Source organism: Ailuropoda melanoleuca, chromosome 16 (genome assembly GCF_002007445.2).
Source record: "Ailuropoda melanoleuca isolate Jingjing chromosome 16, ASM200744v2, whole genome shotgun sequence".
Classification (NCBI taxonomy): domain Eukaryota; kingdom Metazoa; phylum Chordata; class Mammalia; order Carnivora; family Ursidae; genus Ailuropoda; species Ailuropoda melanoleuca.
In genome coordinates, this window is record NC_048233.1 from 38,269,731 (window position 1) to 38,282,841 (window position 13,111).

The following is a 13,111-nucleotide window of genomic DNA, read 5'->3' on the forward strand; positions in this document are numbered from 1 at the left end:
TTTTCTGAGTAAAAATAGAAGAGGACCCAGGTGTCGGTCCTCTGAAGAACTAAATGGCCCTGGTGTTGTTCCTGTGACTGAATGGATTAACATGTAATCTGTGCCCTACTTTTAAAAAGAAAATAATGGGAAGAAGTATGTTTGTTCATTCAGACTTTTTGCCAAGTCCTTCAACTCGTCCTCTGGACCCAGGATCTGTCTAGAAGTCTTGGAGAAATGCTTCTGAGTAGGCCCTCTAGACCTCAAAAGTCTGAGCTCATACTTAAGGGGTGGCTCTGGAGGTCCCAGCCTTTTACCTACTCTGGGAAAAGGAGGTGCTTGCGGAATTCAAGAGATCTTGTCCTGTCAAATACATAAAAGTAGATCATTTGTATCCCTTCATATACTGATGTTTTATATTGTCATGTCCTAAGGCCTTTAGTGTTGGGCATACCGGATTCATGTCTGTTTTGTCCAACTAATCACTCCACAGATGTGTTCATATGGATTAAACTCCTATCTCTGTTTCTAGGAGACAGCCATGCGTAAAGAGGAATTTCATCTGAAATTTTTCATGTGTGTGATTCAATCTCGCGGGTTAGTCAGGCCTCCTCAGCGCACAGGTATCATTGTCTCCTGATCATACACTCCAGTGACAGATGGGTTCTCTTGCAGGGAGTTTCAATACAGGATGTGAAACTTACTAGCCTAAATGTAGGTGTTGGGAGCCAACTGACTTTGTTCCATCCCCACTATAGTAAAATATTTGTCTCTGAGTCATGTGTCTTCCTTGTACAAGTATCATGTGAGATCTTGGTCTCATATGTGGGAATAGGCCCAGGTAGATAAGAAGGACGGACCTGGATGTTGGGGAAGAACGAGATTTATAGTGCATGAGCTGGTAGTTGATTTCTCTGTGCTCTGTGAATCCCTTTCTGGGCTCATCCGTCAGAGTCCTTGTTACAACTGTAATTGTTACCTATAAGATAGAGTCCCAAAGAGAAATGGCTTTCCATTCTACCCCAGTCTCAAAGTAGCTAGTTACACGTTCTGCTTTTCTCTCATTTATGTCAAAGGAATAGAACCTTTTTTAAGGTAAGCTAGTTATTGTGAAAAGTCATAACTTCTCTAATTTTTCACTGGATTATGGGGAAAAAGGCCCTGGACAGCTAAGAGTTACAGAGGAAATGAATGAGAATAAGTAGCACTCCCTTCCCTGAATCCCACCTTGAGGGTAACCTAGAGATATTTCTTCTCAGCTGGGGAGGCTTCAACTTCCAGCACGCTCATGCAAAAGCCACCACTTGAGCCAGACGACTTGAAGTCTCTACATGCTATGGATGATCCAGGCACCGTGGAAGGCATACCTATTTTGAAAAATGGTGAGGCATGTGGTTAAACAAGGGGGTGGGGAGAGGTGGAAAGGATTATTGGGAAATGAAGTTTATGCATAAATCATAAATTAGCATACAACTACCAAATTTGAATTAAGGCACAGAAAATTTGTGTGTGTGGTGGGGGAAGACATTGAGAAAGAGAGAGAGTAGGACATCATCTGGGAAACTCTAGAAAGAGGGACAGTGCTCCCTATGAAGAACAGCTTGAACACTGTGGAACACTGTAGAACAGCTGTAAGACACTAATCTAGTTTATCCTATTACCAGCAACCTGGATATGTAAAAATATGAAACTCAAAAAATGGATTACGTAAAGGGGTCATTATATTTCAAAGTGACTCTAAATATTGTAAAAAATATTCATCTTAGTAATCCATTTAATAACAAATTTCTCTTGTAGTGTTTAACTCCTAAACAATTTATACGAAATGTTGGAAACATCTTTACGTTTCCTCTCAACTGACATACATCTATATTGGAGTCAGTTCACTGCGAACATTTATTGAGTTCCCACTATGTATATAATATACTGGAAATAATAGAGACATTGTAAAAATTATATATAAAGACATAACCTTGTCATTTTTCTAATAGTTTACAGTGTGAAAATGACTCACTGAGTCCAACTCCTTATTTTGAGCAAGATCGTCAAGTCTAAAGTGGTCTTCCTCAAGATGTTAACAAGTTCACTCGAGTAATCAGTCTCAGCACCTGTTAAATATATAGCAGTATTTATTCAATTTTTTCTTTCTTTTTAAGATTTTATTTTTGTTTGAGAGAGAGCGAGAGCGTACAAGCAAGGGGGAGGGACAGAGGTAGAGGAAAAAGCAGACTCCCCCCTTGAGCAGGGAGCCCCAAGTGGGGTCCTGGGATCATGACCTGAGCTGAAGGCAGGCATTTAAGCGGCTGAGCCACCCAGGCAGCCCTCAGTAATTTTTTTCAAACAGTTACTGTTCAAACTCATTGTACTAGGCTCAATAGCTGAGAAGATGAGCTAGACACTTTCCCTTTCCCCCAGGAGACCACGGTCAAGAAGGGAGATGACATGAGACAGCATGTAAGCGAAGAGCTTGATAGCTTTGGTTCAAAATGTTGAATTTCAAAAGAGGCTGCCATAGAGAGGCGGGGAAGGGAGGCAGAGTTTCACTGCGGCCGGGGCACCATGCAGGCAGGGCACCGTGGCAAAGTCCTAAGCTTTGAAATGCACAAAGTATAGCTTAATTCAGTCTCATTTTAGTGAACCTAGAGTTAACCATACTCACAAGAATACCAACTTACTAGGATGTTGGAGCAATATATGTCTGTATATGACAACTGTGCGTAGTCTCTGCCCCTTTAATCAGACTTGCTTTGCCCATCCATAATAGCTGCTAGGTACAAGAAGTAAGCCCAGCTGGTGGCCCTGTCCTACACTTCCTTGAATTTGTATAGATTATTTCTTATTTGCCCTTATCTTCCCCACTTTTCCCGTTTTCATTTTACTCTATACCTAAAACTCACCTCAGACCCCCTTAGCTCTGATGATCCAATTGTAGCCGCTTCAGTGGTTTGAACTCAGCATTATCCCACAAACAAAATTCTGATGTTAACTTCTGCCTTTAAACACTGAGGCCTCTGGTGAGAGATACAGTGAACCCTTCCAGCTTTTCGCCTAGAGATGGAGAATCAAATGTCTTCCCAATTAGCCCCATTGGAACCTCTGTTCCTCCTTTTCTGCCTCTCTCCCTGCCTGCTTCCTTCCTTTTTTCCTTCCTCCTTTTCTTCCCTCCTCCCTACCTCCCTCCTTTTTATTCCTTCCGAGAAAATTAATTGAGCACATACTACGTCAGGCACTGTAGTTGGCACTGGGAACAGAGTAGCAAACAAAACAGGTGCATTGCCTACTGGCATCAAGTTTGTAGTCCTGTGGGAGTAAGACAGCAGCACATCATCACACACAGATCCTTAGAATGAGGCGAGTACAGTGAAAATAATACCACATAATCAGGGTGTAAAAACAAGGTACCTAATCTGGCCTGAGAATTGAAAAAACCCTTTCTAAGGAAGACCTGAAAGATGCGTAGGCATTAGCCAGGAAAAGGGGAAAGAAGAGCTTTTTGGGAAAAGGGACAGTAGGATCTGAATTGAGAAGGGGTTTGGCTCAATGGAGGAGCAGAGAAGGCCAGCACATCTTGGGTGAGGGAAGAGTAGCTGGAGGTTGAACTATAAAGATAGTGTAAGAGCCAAATCATGCTGTGCCTTCTAGTTCTTACCACCCCCCAGCTGTGGGAACTCACTGAAGGGTGACAGGATCTGGCTCCTGGCTTGAGGATGACTTGGAGGGGGCAGGAGCGGTTCTGTGCTCTGGCGGGATGGGAAATGCCACCGCCTGGCTTCCCTCCACCAAGGGCATAAGTGAGGAAGTCATGCCATCAAACAGTATGGTTGGCAGAGGTGAGCCCAGAGCTACTGATGCCACAGCACCCCAAAACCCTGGCCTGATGTCCCCCTGTTGCTGTCAGCCTGAAGAATTCATAGAGACTGCACGTGAGGCTGTGTGTGGACAAGCTGAGCTCTAATCCTGGTGGAAAATGGAACACATTTTGCTTCTAATCTCACACTTGGCGGGGAAGCAGTTACTATCTTCTCCGACTCTCTGCGGCTTAGAATAGACCAGCTCTGCCTGTACTGTGATGAGGCAGGCCCCGTGTGTGTGTGTGTGTGTGTGTGTGTGTGTGTGTGTGTGTGTGTGTGTTGCGCTCATGTGCGTGAGCCTTCACATGTGTTTCTGGCCTGTGGAGGATCAGTTCCCAACAGAAGGAAGCCATTTGGTCCTGCACTGGGACACAGCAAAGGAGTGAGTCACCTAGGCCCCTAACCTTTGCAAGGAAAAGTGGTTAGAATTCCCGGAGAGCTGAGAGCTTGAGACAACGACCTCCAGGACAAAGGCTCAGAGGCACCAATAGCTTTGGGGGCCAGGCTCTGACCCAGCAGATCCACCCACTAAGACCCAGAGCATCTCCTCTGCACACACCTCTCCTGGCCATTGATGGACGACTAGCCTTGGCAACCTGATGAGATGACTACTTATCAAGCTGCAAATGAGGAAGTGTACCAAGACAGTAGTGTTACCCCCATCTGCCCCCTGTGTTACCACTTATCCCTGGTAGCATAAGACCTTGCTACCATATTCCTTCCTTCCTTTAGACAATCTGTCATCAGCATTGCCCAGTTCCCAGCACTGTTCTGTTCCTTTGATAATAGGACTGTCAAAACCACTCACGACCTGGTTTATGCAGACCAGGATGCAATATTTCTTTAATACTGAATGCAACTGGTACGTGGAGATAATTGCTCCCCACAGCCTAAGTTTCTTCCAAGCAGGTGTACTAGTTTTCTGCATTAGAGACAAGGTTCTCCATATATAGATGCCATGTTGTAAGTGACCCAAGAGCCTGTACTCTTGCTGAGGGAAAAATCAGTGGGAGTTCTGCCTCTGTAAAGATTATCTTAATCTCAACCTAGATGTCATTCAACATTGGTCTCCTGGTCCCAACCTTCTAGGACCAGCTCCAGAGAACTGGAGTTTTCATAAAGCTGAAACACTCAGAGCTCTTCGACTGTCAACTGAATTGGGAAGATCATTGAGTAAGAAAATAGCCTTACGGATGCTCTTCTTTCAATCAAATACGCAAGGATACCAGTAGACCTCTGAACACCTTTTTCATCTTCTACNGGGGCTTTTCGACTGTCGACTGAATTGGGAAGATCATTGAGTAAGAAAATAGCCTACGGATGCTCTTCTTTCAATCAAATACGCAAGGATACCAGTAGACCTCTGAACACCTTTTTCATCTTCTACTGACTAATAGAGATAATCTTATGCATCTGCTTTGACCATCCTAGTCTGGGTGGTCCCCTATAAAACTGCCTCTCAGTCAACCCAGGGAAATGTATTTAAGAGACTAAAGGTATAGTCCTATGGACTTACTACACAGCTAACCCTTTCACGTTATGCTCGAGGAGGTGTTAGCAGATCTGAAGTGGAAGACTCCCAGATGGTCTTACACAGTTAGTATCTGTCTTCTCTGTTCTGATATCCCCCAAAGCTTACTTCTTTAAGGAAGGAAAATGTGTATCTGGTCTAAGCTTGAGACTATGTACCTCCGCTGAAGAGTTTGTTTTCCTCTGCCACACTCAAGACTTGAAGGTGGCCCCTTCAACCTATAGTAGGAGTCATCTTGTTACCTGTGACCTCTTTCTTGACCCAGCTTTCCCAAGAACTTGATCCTAATGGGTGAAAATAGGAGCCATCCAAGCCTTCTGGGCACATTTATTTTTCAAGTGATGGTGGTCTCGTACCTCTATAACTTGTACCTTACAACTCGAACTTTATTGTGCATTAGAATCACCTGGAGGGCTTGTTAAGCCACATAGTTGAGCCCCCACCCCCAGAGTTTCTGATTTAGTAGGTTCCAGGTAGGACCCAAGAATTTGCATTTCTGGCAAGTATGCAGGTGAGGCTGAATCTGCTAGACTGGAACTGAGAACCATTGTCTTCAGCCAGTGCCCTCCGTCGGAGATGTCAGTGTTAGCGGCTAGCGGAAGCTGCTCTGTCTCCAGTGGTCATCCCAGCTCAGCCAGAGCTAAAGATGACTCTCCAGTGCAGACAGTGGTTTAACGCCCGTGTCTAGGGCCTGTCCTTACGGAGCTTCCGTCCTGGTGGAGGAAAGCAGATTATAGTCAGATAACGACTAGATGAGATCCAGGACTTGTGTAGAAGTGAGAGGACCAGATAGATATTTGTTTCCCTGAGCAGGGAGCCTGATGCGGGACTCAACTTGGGATCGTGACCTGAGCCCAAACCAGACGCTTAACTGAGCCACCCAGGTGCCTCTTGACTAATTTGTTTATTATCTGCTTTTCTCATTAGAATATAAGCCCCATGAGGGGCGCCTGGGTGGCACAGCGGTTAAGCGTCTGCCTTCGGCTCAGGGCGTGATCCCAGGGTTCTGGGATCGAGCCCCACATCAGGCTCCTCCACTATGAGCCTGCTTCTTCCTCTCCCACTCCCCCTGCTTGTGCCCTCTCTCGCTGGCTGTCTCTCTCTCTGTCAAATAAATAAATAAAATCTTTAAAAAAAAAAAAAAGAATATAAGCTCCATGAGGACAGACAGGTTTGTTTGTTTGTTTGCTTGTTTTTTCCCATCCTGGATCCCCTTTGAGTCTAGAACAGTGCCTAACATGTCCTAGGTGCTCTGTATTTGTTGGCTGAATATGTGAAACCTATAGTATGCTATTTCCTGTTCTCTTGGGTTACAGTCACAGCTGGATGACCGCCGTGCCTATTTCTCATTCCTAAATGTCCTGGCCCACCATTACTAGCACCGTTAACGAGATCCTCATCAGCTTCATCATGTCAGCACAGTGGTCTGAATAATAGATGTGTACCCATTCCATAGTCATGACACCATCCTTGTAGTAGTGAATGGGCTCATGAGTATGGCATACAGCATCCTCTTTATTGTCCCCCATTGGTGCCAGCCTTAGGTAATCCTTGTTAAAGAGATCTTCTTCATGAACTACTCAGCTTCTGGGCAATAATCAGCTTTATCCTGGTTTGGAAGGTACTGTTCAAAGCTTTCTCTATCTTCATTTACCTATCCACTACTTAAGAGGGCTAATGGTCAGAGCATTATGAACTAGGTACTTTAGAATACCTCAACTGGTTTACTGAAGTGCTCTTCCTATCTAATGCTACAGAATTATCTTTAAACTTCTTCTGACACATCTCTCCTCCAGAATACCTTCTTTTATAATAACTATAATGTTTGCACTTATTCTTTCCCTGGACTTCATGCCAACACCGTAATAGCTAACTGCTATCTGGAGAGCTCTGGGAAGAGCAAGAGAACCTTCTAAATACCTTCCTGTACTCTGAGATCAATATAAAGAATATGCTTTTCATCATTTGGTACCGGGGCATGATATATAAGGTGAGATATCATTTGGTTTTTCTCTGTGCAATTAGCTTTTCCTGACATGCTGAAAACAGGAAGACCACAACCAGATAGTACAAGATAGAAGAAATAGTGATTTTAACCACTTGGACTTCTCGGTCCAGATGACCTTCTTCTTTTGGGTTCAGTCCATTTTTTCTCCTCAATCTCTGCCAAGTCCCCTAAATCCTGACCTTCAGCTACCAACTTCAACAACTGAATAAAGCTGATTATGTTTTGGATGAAGTTCTAGATTTCCAGCAGTACCCTAGCTAATTCCCATATTTGCATCATTACAATGGGCATAAACCCCCTTGAGAAGCCTATCGGAGGGCCCCAGGTTCTTTTCCAGTACAAACTCAGGATAGTTCAGCTCTCTCCTTTGGAGGAAGGGTCCGGGGTATCCTTTTTCAGTCCCATTAAACCATACCAGCAATGAAAATAATCTCAGAATGAGTTCAAATTCAGACGCTGGCTTAGTTTGGTTACCTGGAGAATGTGTTGGCATCATTTCTTGTTTGACTGTCTAACTTGCTGCTTTGCTCCTGTGATTCCTGTTCTTAATTCTGCTAAGCTGTGTGATTTACTCCTGACACTTTTCTTAGGTACCCTACCTTGTATGGCAATGTTTAGACCCCTTCCTCAACCTCTCTTCCATAGTCACCATACTGTATTTACATGTAGGCTTCATGTCCCAACAGCCTGCCCTGAGGAATGCTTCTCAGCCTCCCCGATTAGAGGGAGGAGGGTTGGACATATGTCATATTTCCTAGAACTGCCCAGATGTCAAACATTCTCTCCCATCAACAATTTACCATCAAATTATGCATCCAAATTTTGATATGTAAGATAAGTCAACCATAGCTAGCTAAAATGACCTAAGTTTTTCAGTTTCCTTAGAAACTGTATGTGAAATTTAAAAGTTGGTTGATAAACAGAAAATTAGGAAAAAGTGAAATGTATGGTCTTGGAGTTTAGGATTAAAATTAAAGAAAATTCATTTTTAGAGCACTAATCATTGTTTCATTGTATCATCCATCTCTCGAATACTGAAATACTTGTATCCATTGGTGCCTTACTTTGGAATGGTCCACATGAACACCGCCAAATTCTTATTATCCAGGTTCCATTTTTTTTTTTTTTACTCCATTTACCCTCAACTAACATATTCATGTCATAAGAAATTGGTGCATTATAATTGCTAATTGGGGTATTGATTTCTTCAAATATATCCCAGGTCCAGGGAAATGTAAACTTCCTGTGAACCTTTGTTAGTCCCTCTAGATTTTAAGCTCCATGAGAGTTTATTATAACTCAGTACCTGGTAGAATGGCTGGCACATAATGAGTACTCAATATTTGTTGAATGTATGAGTTAGTAATGAATACGATTTCTCAAGATTCTTATTAGGAAGATGTTTACAGCTTTTCTTTTCTTTTTTTTTTTTTTTTTAAAGATTTTATTTATTTATTTGACAGAGATAGAGACAGCCAGCGAGAGAGGGAACACAAGCAGGGGGAGTGGGAGAGGAAGAAGCAGGCTCACAGCAGAGGAGCCTGACGTGGGGCTCGATCCCATAACGCCGGGATCACGCCCTGAGCCGAAGGCAGACGCTTAACCGCTGTGCCACCCAGGCGCCCCTACAGCTTTTCTTAATATGATGTGTTTCTTCCACCAGGTATCTCTACTTTGTGTTAGTTTTTACTAGTTTAATTCTCAGAAAATAACATCTTCAAGTTTGGAGATTGCATTAAGATGACCACAAGCAAGGCCTAAGTACTTCTGAGAAAATTCTTCTTTTCTAGGACTTTCACTCCCAAATGACCTAAACGTTCCCTAGGTGCCTTTTGAGATGCTATTTCCTTGATTTGTGCTTATCAAGTTTTCCAGGAATTCCTGGGGATGATTGATGGCTAGACAGAAAAAGGAATCTAAAGGATCAAGTGTCTTTGGATAAGGCTATGAGTAACAGTGACATTTCCTTGCTTTCACCTAATTAACGTAGACTAATTAATGCAATAATTAATTAAGAACACTTAAAAAAAAAAAGAACACTTTCAATGAAGACTTAAGAGTTGGTTTTGGGTAGGAGCCCCTGGCTGTCTCGGTTGGTAGAGCATATGACTCTTGATCTTGGGGTTTTAAGTTTGAGCCCCACATTGGGTGTAGAGATTACTTAAAAATAAAATCTTTAAAAAAAAAGAGTTGGTATTGGGTGGAAGAGGTAAGGAATGGATTGCCTCTCAGATTTCAGCCTTTATGTTGGAGTTAGAAATTCTAGAATGTTGTGGGAAGCTTTTCTAACTTTTCCTTTTCCAAAACTTTTTAACATCTTTATTGAGATATAATTCACATATCATAAAATTCACCCATTTAAAGTGTATAATTTGGACTTTAGCATTCCAAACTGATTCCTCATAAGTAGCTTACAAGTCACCACCCCATCCTAGCAATAAGTAAAGAGACTGAAAAATTAACAATTCTTCTTGGATCCATAAGAAAAGGGGGAGGACACAGGGCAGACTGCTAGCCCCAAAGCTGGAGGGACAGACAGGCAAGTACAACTCATCACCACTTACTAGAGCAGACCCATGAGTGGAAGCCTTCTTGGAACCAGTGATGAGGTAGGAAAACCCGAATTGTAAAAACTAATTTCTGGAGGCTCAGTGTAGACAATTCTGAGAGTTAAAAACTGCAGGGGGACCCAGTCAAAGGGAATCACCACAGTATTGTGAGATTTCCTTTCAGGAGCTCAAGCACATTCTCACAGTAAATATCAGAGAAAAACCCCTGAGGCTTCCCACAGTGCGAGGAGAAAAGGAACCATTTGAAATACACCAGAGCATTCTTTTCTGGTTAACAAGCCCGACCTTCAGAGGAAACTAATTAACCAGAGCCTTACTTACTGGGGTATTATCAGGGCCTGACTACCTGAGGGAGAGAAATACCCAACTCCAGCCCACTCTAGCCATTCTGGCCCTGGGAGAAAAACCTGAGAAATGCTTGTGAAGTTCACAGTCTCAGGGCAGAGGCTGAAATCTTTTTTTTTTTTTTAAAGATTTTATTTATTTATTTGACAGAGACAGCCAGCAAGAGAGAGAACACAAGCAGGGGGAGTGGGAGAGGAAGAAGCAGGCTCCCAGCAGAAGAGCCTGATGTGGGGCTCGATCCCAGATCACTGGGATCACGCCCTGAGCCAAAGGCAGACACTTAAAGACTGCGCCACCCAGGCGCCCCGAGGCTGAAATCTAATTATAGGACTATAGAATGCATCCTCTCCTCACCACATCTTACCACCCTGTTACTAAAGGCCTATTTACAGCATTTCCTTTTACCCATTACATCATGTCTGGCTATCAAGAAAAAATTACAAGGCATATAAAAAGGCAAAAAAAACACCACAATTTGAAGAGACTGAGCAAACATCAGAACCCATCATAGGGCATTAGCAGACTAGGGATTTTAAACACCTATGAATAATGTGCAAAGGACTCTAATGAATAAAATAGCATACAAAACAGAGGAACGATGTAAGCAGACAGATGGAAATCCTAAGAAAGAGCCCAAAAGAAATGCCGGAGATAAAAAACACTATAATAGAAATGAAGACTGCCTTTGGTATTAGTACACTGGACATGGCTGAGGAGACTCTGAACTAGAGACTATATCAATACAATTTTCAAAAACCAAAAAGAAAAGAAAAGAAGTACTGAAGAAGACAGAATGTGATATCCAAGGACTGTGGGACAACCACAATAGATGTAACATACACATAATGGAAATACTAAAGGGAGGAAAGAAAGATAAAGGATCAGAAGAGATATTTGAAACAATGATGACTGAGAATTTCTCCAAATTCGTGTCAGACATCAGACCACAGATCCAGAAAGCTCAGAGATCTATGCCAAAAATAAAGACAAAACCCTCTACGCCTAGGCACATCATTTTCAAATTACAGAAAATCAAAGATAAAGTACCAAAAGAGGCTGGAGGAAAAAACACCTTACCTACAGAACAAAAAAGAGTTACATCTGACCTCTCCTCAGAAACCATGCAACCATGCATGGAGTGAAACGTTTGAAATGTTGCGAGAAAAAAATCCCCAACCTAAAATTCTGTATCCTGCAAAATTTTCCTTTAGAAGTGAAGAAATAGACTTTTTCAGACAAATTGAGGGCATTTGTTGCCAGTAGACCTGCCTTGCAAGAAATGTTAAAGAAGTTCTTTAGAGAGAAGGAACATAACGTGGGTCAGAAACTTGTATCTACATAAAGAAGAGAGCATCAAAAAATGAATACATGAAGATAAAGCAAAAAATTATTTTTCTTGTTCCTAGTTGATCTAATAGATAATAACTTGTTCAAAATTATAGTCGCAGCAATGTATCCAATTATGCAAACTCACATATATCTGTACAGTTTACTCTTGAACAATTTGGGGGTTAAGGGCACAGGTGAAAATCCATGTATAACTTTTGATTCCCCCCAAACTTAACTACTATTGACTGGAAGCCTTACCAATAACAAAAATAGTCAATTGATATATTTTGTATGTTTTATGTATTACATACTGTATTTTCACAATAAAGTAAACTACAGAAAAGATGATGTTGTTAAGAAAAGCATAAGTCAAAGAGAATACATTTACAGGACTGTAAAAAAATCTGCATATACATGGACCTGCACAATTCAAACCAGTGTTGTGCAAGGATGGGCTGTATATACTTATGGATGTTTATATATGAGTAAAATGAATGACAGCAATGAAACAAGGGATGGGAAGAAGGAATTAGGATTATTTTGTTATTATAGGTAATCGTACCACCCGCAAAGTGGTATAGTGCTGTACGAAAGTGGACTTGAATTAGGTGTAAATGAAATATTGCAAACTCTAGGGCAACCACTAAAAAAGTGAAAGAATATTACTGATATGCTAGGAAAGGAGAATGTAATCATATAAAATGTTCAATTAAAACCACAAAAGGCAGAGTGGAAGACAAAAGTAGGAACAAAGAACAAGGGCAACAAATAGAAAACAGGAATGAATATGGTAGATGTTAATCCAAATGTATCAATAATCACTTTTGAATGTTGTGGTCTAAATGCATCAATTAATAAATTGTCAGAGTGAATCAAAAACATCACCCAACTATATGTTTGTCCGTAAGAAACTGACTATAAATATAAAGATAAATATAGATTAAAAGTAGAGGGAGAAAAATACATTATGCTAAAGCTAATTTTTAAAAAGCAGTAGTAGCTCTATTAATTTCAGACAGAGCAGACTTCAAAGCAAGGAAAGTTATCAGAGATAAAGAAAGGCATCGTGTAATGATAAAGGGGTCATCTCCAAGAAGATATATCTGTCCTTAATAGGTATGTGTCTAACAATACAGCATCAAAATACCTGAGGACAAAACTGATAGAAGTGAAAGGAGAGAGAGATCCATTATCAGAATTGGAGATTTCAACACTCTTCTTTCTGAAAGGGACAGATTCAGGAGGCAGAGAATAAGTAAAGACATGGTCGAACTCAACAACATCATCAATCAAATGATATAAATGACATCAACAGTTTCTCCAGCAACAGCAGAACACATTTTTCTCAAGCTCACATGGAACACTCACCAAGATAGACCACATTCTGGGCCATAAAACACACCTTAACTGAAAGAACGGAAATCCTACAATGTCTGCTCTCAGACCGCAATGGAATTAAACTAGAAATCAGTAACAGCAAGATAAGTGGAAAATCCCC

At 41.6% G+C, this 13,111-nt stretch overlaps 1 protein-coding gene across 3 annotated transcripts in view; it reads left to right on the top strand.

Moving 5' to 3' along the window:
* Positions 1 to 13,111, top strand: part of PFKM (phosphofructokinase, muscle) — a 43,124-nt gene that overhangs the window by 1,542 nt on the left and 28,471 nt on the right. The window contains exons 2-3 of one of the 3 annotated variants that reach the window (XM_019800807.2): positions 512 to 602; positions 1,239 to 1,361. The exons of 1 other annotated variant lie outside the window; for it this stretch is intronic. In XM_019800807.2, the coding sequence (XP_019656366.2) occupies positions 512 to 602; positions 1,239 to 1,361 (214 nt within the window). The remainder of the gene's footprint in view (positions 1 to 511; positions 603 to 1,238; positions 1,362 to 13,111) is intronic. One more of the 3 variants, XM_034644718.1, reaches the window with a different exon arrangement.